At 35.3% G+C, this 6621-nt stretch overlaps 1 protein-coding gene across 1 annotated transcript in view; it reads left to right on the top strand.

Annotated features, from left to right (window-relative positions):
• The window catches only part of LOC126175929 (probable RNA-binding protein 19), a 136036-nt gene extending 130491 nt beyond the window's left edge, over positions 1-5545 (top strand). Inside the window, exon 17 of the mRNA XM_049923007.1 lies at positions 5310-5545. Coding sequence (XP_049778964.1) covers positions 5310-5371 — 62 coding nt within the window. The 3' untranslated portion in view covers positions 5372-5545. The remainder of the gene's footprint in view (positions 1-5309) is intronic.
• The last annotated feature ends 1076 nt before the right edge of the window (positions 5546-6621 follow it).

Raw genomic sequence — 6621 nt, forward strand, 5'->3', positions numbered from 1 at the left:
AATTAGTTTATCAGTCTCTTGAATGGTTTTTGTATTACTAAATTAGGGGAATAACGTAATATATATTGCTAGTATTCCTCTGTCATATATAATTTAAAATGAATGCAAGGAATGATTTCTTGAGCAAAACTATACAGCTTCTTGGGTGTCATGATTTGATTTTCAAATAGTCTTCATAAACTTACTTTAGCAGCATGCCTTGTGACAGTGTCCTCACATTCATTGCAAGGACTTATACCCTATAATGTGACAAAACAAGGCCATTTTGTGTCAGTATTATAATGAGTTTTGTGAAGGCACATGTTGAGAAATTTTTTATGCTCTTCTATTGTGCAACACTGCCACCAAAAGAGCAGAATGTCATTTTATGCTAAGCAGTTTTTTCTTTGTTATTGATATCAGCTTTGACTTCCCTGTACCTTCATTGAACCTGCCAAAAATGAAAACCTGATCCAGGTGTTTGAGTTCAAAGTTATCCTCATTGTAGGTCCAACACAAGGACACAATGTGGCTTAGTTGGTGGTCCAGGGGAAGGTCATAACTTTTATTTTCAAGCACTAAAGCTTAAAAGAAATTTGTCTCTTGTAAATGATTTTATACAACCAAAAACTGGTTTGCCACACTTTGTTCATCAAATGAACTATAATCCATTCAACATAAGGTTAAACCTGATGTAAACAAACACAAATGTAATGTTTGGTCAGAAGCCGTAGCACATGTACACTGGTGTTGTTATGCTCTTGGAAGTAGGTCCTATTTATGTATTAGATATCTTGTTACTGTTGTTGTTGTTGTTGTTGTGGTCTTCAGTCCTGAGACTGGTTTGATGCAGCTCTCCATGCTACTCTATCCTGTACAAGCTTCTTCATCTCCCAGTACCTACTGCAACCTACATCCTTCTGAATCTGCTTAGTGTATTCATCTCTTGGTCTCCCTCTACGATTTTTACCCTCCACGCTTCCCTCCAATACTAAATTGGTGATCCCTTGATGCCTCGGAAGAACATGTCCTACCAACTGATCCCTTCTTCTGGTCAAGTTGTGCCACAAACTTCTCACCAATCCTATTCAATACTTCCTCATTAGTTATGTGATCTACCCATCTAATCTTCAGCATTCTTCTGTAGCACCACATTTCAAAAGCTTCTATTCTCTTCTTGTCCAAACTATTTATCGTCCATGTTTCACTTCCATACAAATACTTTCAGAAACGACTTCCTGACACTTAAATCTATACTCGATGTTAACAAATTTCTCTTCTTCAGAAACGCTTTCCTTGCCATTGCCAGTCTACATTTTATATCCTCTCTACTTCGACCATCATCAGTTATTTTGCTCCCCAAATAGCAAAACTCCTTTTCTACTTTAAGTGTCTCATTTTCAAATCTAATTCCCTCTTGTTACTAAGTTACATTAAGGGGCTCCGGAAAGGCTCAAAATCATGAAAAGTTCAATTTTTACTTTTTTGCGTTTTCTGAATCTGCAGACTATTACCTTTTAATAGATATATAATTTATTCAATTCCGAAGACTACAACTATTTTTAAATTTTTTTTGAAATGTGTTCTACATGGGCATGACCCACTGTGGCGCTGTTAAACTGCTGTCAAATGGTGTTATTATTAACGTCCGTGTTCATCAGGTACAATTTAGTGATGTGAGATAAAGTATGTGTTGTGGCTAACCTATTTTTAGAGACTTAGCAGCACCTGAACTGTTGAAAAAGTGTATTCACGGAAAAACTCAAAACCCCAATGAAAGTGTAAATAGTGTTATATGGTCGAGAATCCCCAAGACTGTATTCGTTGGAATAGAAACACTTCACTTTGGTGTGTATGATGCTGTTGCGACTTTCAATGATGGCAACATTGTAAGGTGCAAGGTATTTAGAAATATGGGAATGAAGATAGGTTCTAACATGGTACGAGCGATGCTTGCTTTAGACAAGGAACGCCTTCGGGCTGCAGACAGGGCTGTAAAGAGTCTAGAAATACAAGCAAGAGTAAACAGGAGGAGGAACAAGAGGAAGCTGGAGGAGGAGTTTGCAGAGGATGAAGATAATCCATCCTATGGACCTGGAATGCACTAAAAAGTTAATCCAATCTTTGTCACTCGATTCCCAAAACTTTTATTTTCTCATACTAATTACATGTTTTCTAAGGATCTTCCAAACATATTTGTTTCAGACTTTCAGTAAATGTTACACAGTACCTTCTGCATAATTTAACACAGCCTTTTTTCCAAAAAACTGTATATTCTTGAATATATAAATAAAAAATTGCAAAAAAACGTTGTGAATTTTCATTACAATTGAAAAAAAATCATCTTTAATAACTGAACTAAAATTTTGTAAAATCCCTGTGTTAAGTTGTAGCCCATATTCCAATAAATAATCTGTAAAAAGTTCAACTTCCTACCTCAAATACTTTGTGAGGAAAGATGTAATTTATAAGCGTTATTTTAACATTGCAAGTATAGGGCGTTCCGGAGCCCCTTAAATGAAACTTTAAGACATTCAAATGTGTTAACAGCTATCAACTTTTTTCTTAATCAAGCTCCAGTTACGTAGTTTTTATTTCAAAAATCATGTACAGTCGCAGCCTCTGCAGCGTTGTGGTCTGATTGTCACACTGTTAATGCGCAGTATGAAAATGGCCGAGGCTGCTTCCTGTTCCTTAGTGAAACACGCACGTGGAACACGGTTAAAAAGTGTTGAGAAGTAGGTTGTTCTTAATGTTTTTCATGAATTTACAGAGATAACCGGCTTTCAAGTTTTCCCAGGGCTGTATATACTGCAGTTGACAATGATCTTAACATTGAATGTATAGTACATTCGATAGCGTAGTAGAATGTGAATCACATGAGGTTATTAGTGCGTTGTTTCAAATTACCCCTGTGCCTTTTTTTTATTTTTATTTGAAATACCTACATCTCGTAATTATTGAACTCTTCATCATTTTTTATGAATAATGCGATATTCTTGTTTCTAATTACTTATTGGACGCGAAATTCCTGTTTCCATTTCAATTACAAATTCTTAATTGTTGATGTTTCATAAAAGTTGATTAAATTAAGAAAACATAACAATTTAATCTTTTAAGGCAAAAACATAAAACCAAATTCTCTTTATTTTGACTATGTCCATAGTTTTATACCCCAGAGGTAGACAAGTACCGTAGAAATATGAAAAACAATCATCTTCAGAGCATCAAGCACATAATACAAATGCTGCATTTTTACATTTGCTACTGTACCATTACAATATGAACCCACCAGAACTGATCTGGAGGCAAGCTGCGGGATTTGGCCCGAGAAGTAACAAGACTGTTGAGCTGCCAGACATCTTGGAATTGACGCACACAGCTTTTTCACACGTCTCTGCCGAATGCTGGCGGGATATGGAACGGCTCATCATAAAAAAAGAGAAAATGCTGCACCTGGTTGGCTTCGTGGATTCTGTTGTTGATAGACTCATTATCAAAGCAGCAGGTGACACTTTGAGAACTGAAATGTATTTCTCTGATTCAGATAAGGAAGGACCTAAGAGATTACCAGACTGACCTGCTGTAAGTAATACCTTCAGTGGCTTCAATATTTAACTATACAGGAAATCCTTCAATACTCACTTACGTTACACACAGCTTGTGCAAAAAAAATACCCTGTGGTTAAGTCAGGAGTTTTCGTCAGTCATGTTTTTAATTACAATAGCACGTTAGCTAAAAACAATAATGTGTTGCGGTTTTCGTCTAGTCGTCTAAGGGGCATATTGTGGGAGATTTGCAGTGTATTATTCATTCTGCTTAAAAATTAAATGACATCCAGAGCTGTATGCTCCTCTGCTCGTCTCTTTTACGTGTGAACTGCAGCTGGCCACGTCATTGCAGGCTAGCTGTACCAACTGACCAGCCAGTGCTGTCAAAGTTAAACATGCTGGTAAAGCTGTTATCCCATATTATCGCTGTGTCGATGAGCTCGTAACGCACAGCACAAAACGTACCCTTATTATCGTACTTGACAGAACTCGAGACAGCTTGGCTGTAGTCCCACATGAAACGGAAATCCAATGAGGTTCCAGCAAATGTGGAAGAATACATAGTGCATTGTATACATCAGGCTTATTCTTATGATGAACGGATTATAATAACAAAATCTGAGATCACTCTTTTTTTAAAAGGAGCTTCAGTGATGACTATTAAATGTCACCAGTTAAGTACCTAATTGAATTAATTCACCCCTGAGAGGTTAAGAGTCTCTCCCATAATAAAACACGCATTAATATCTGCAAAGTAAAAACTACGTACAATCTTAACAGCAGAGTAAAAGCTACAACCAAAAATTCCACACTCTATAGTTGTTAACCATTACTTGCCAATTGAACTTTTAAGAAAAATCAGTATTCTATTTAAAAGTCAATTTCCTTTTCAACCCACCTTACCTTCATCTTCAAATTTTATCAAAGATAAATAGCAATGTTAAGAAACATACATATTTTTGATAAAAAGTAGGAAGGGTGTTTTTGAGATTCTGAAAAGCCAGAGTTTTTTAATTTTTGCAACAATAATTTAATCTCACAGCAGTGTTTTGTTGAATATCAAATTAATGCACAGTTCAAAAACTTTAAAATGGCATCAGAGGGATCTCTATAATTCGAATAATTTTGAAGATACACTCAAATTCATTTCTCAAAATGCTCAAAAAATCGGGCAGTTTTTCATCTTTTGGAAGCTAAAGCTAAAAGAATCTGCAGTATTTGTTAACTGTGTGGATGCTGTAAAATAGTACATTGTTGTCCAAAACTAAGCAGGGTTTTGTTGATTTGATACGGATAGACACAAGAGTTATTGGGAACAAGGACCTGAGAGGGAGCAATAGATAACAAATCTAAAAATCAGACAGTAGCATGTATATTTTTAAGTTTCTTCTGAACATACGCCTTGTTTAAGTGAGCTTAGTTGCATCCATCATCTTGTTGAGTATTATTTTTTTTATTTTGTAGATAGTACGAAATGAAAAATTAAAATGTAATGGGTAATCCTTCCCCGCATCCCCCTTCTCAACTAAATAAGCTTCAGAAAAATTCATCTTCAGAAGTCAACTAAAATATTTTTTTAAACAATTAATTGGTACTACTGTTTTACTCAGAAAATAACATAATCATGTATTTCAGTGTGCGAGGCATTTTTGACCGCAATCAGTGTTTTGTTTTTTTAAATTAAAAAAAAAAACTTGAATTAATGGAAGTTGTGGCATTCACTGTCTGCTTTATTTTTTGGATGCTATTTTATACACAAATTTTTCCTCTCATTTCAGAGCTGCCTAGCAAGAATCTAAGGAAAAGTACAGTTTCAATTGAAGAAATGGAAAATAGCTGAGGAATGAAAACTAGTTTTCAATATAGGTAGTGGAAATGTGAAATAGGTAGTGGATGACATCATATATTGAAAACATGCTTTGTATTCAGTCACTGAGTAAATCGGTGAATTCTTTCAGTTAATTTTGTACAATCTGCATGTAAATAAAGTGAAAATATTCAATACTTTGTACAAATATATTATTACTCTATGAAACTGCTCCATAAATGAATTATTTATTAACCAAGTTAGTCATTAATTTTGCTTTATAGTTGGTGAATGTATGACAATGTTTCACTGTGCTGTCTACTTACATTACAGAATGCTATGACTAACTACTCCTGAATAGTGAGCTACTTCACTCACTTGTCGAGAAAATTAAAACAGATATTGTGTGTGTGTGAAACAATACAGTGTCTGCAATCACTCTTCAAATATTTCTACACAGAGAAAGAGTATATCATGTCAACAGACAGAAGAGAGGGACATTTTGATTTTTGTAGTGTTTTATCTCATCATCAAACATTCTAGCCAAGCTAAGCTTCCTTCTGTTTTCCAAAAACTGAAAACACTTTCTCCAGTCCATTGAAATGGTATGTGTTTCTTCCTCAGAGCACATCTCCCCCAGTTACATGATGGCTGATTTCATCAAAGTGTCCATATACAAAGTGATGCTAACCTTACAGGCTTTTTTAATTTTCTTATAACTCTCTGCCTTTTTTTCAACCACTGAAAAGTCATTTTGTGAAGTATTGCAAAATTGCATACAATTTGGAAATATTTGTGCTTAAATGCTGCTTCTTTTAGACAACTATCCAACTGAATGCTGATATGTGATCTGATGTTACAGTAAACACAAAACAAAAACAAAAAATCCATAAAAAATTTAAAAACATTTAAAAAAACTGCCATTTGGGCTAGGTGCTTTGAAACCTAAGTCAAAGCTAAAGTGACAACAGACAGTACTATGGGTGACTGCCTGTGTAAAGAAATATGCAAAGAATACCAGGACACTTACACTTGGTGCTGTGACTCTGAGTGCCACAATGGACGAGTACAAGATGCCTTGTGCTACCAACAAGTGCAGAGCATGAAGTAGTGGACACGAAGGAGGAAGCAAACTGGTAAACAAGTGTGGCAAAAGTACTGCCATCTGTTGACAGGAAGAAGAATGTGGGGCTACTAGCCAGGCTGTTCACAGTTTGAATTAGTGATTTACATTTAAAATGAAGAATGAAAAAAAAGAAACATTACATAGAAAGTTACATGAA

This window comes from Schistocerca cancellata, chromosome 1, assembly GCF_023864275.1.
Source record: "Schistocerca cancellata isolate TAMUIC-IGC-003103 chromosome 1, iqSchCanc2.1, whole genome shotgun sequence".
In the NCBI taxonomy this organism is placed as follows: Eukaryota; Metazoa; Arthropoda; class Insecta; order Orthoptera; family Acrididae; genus Schistocerca; species Schistocerca cancellata.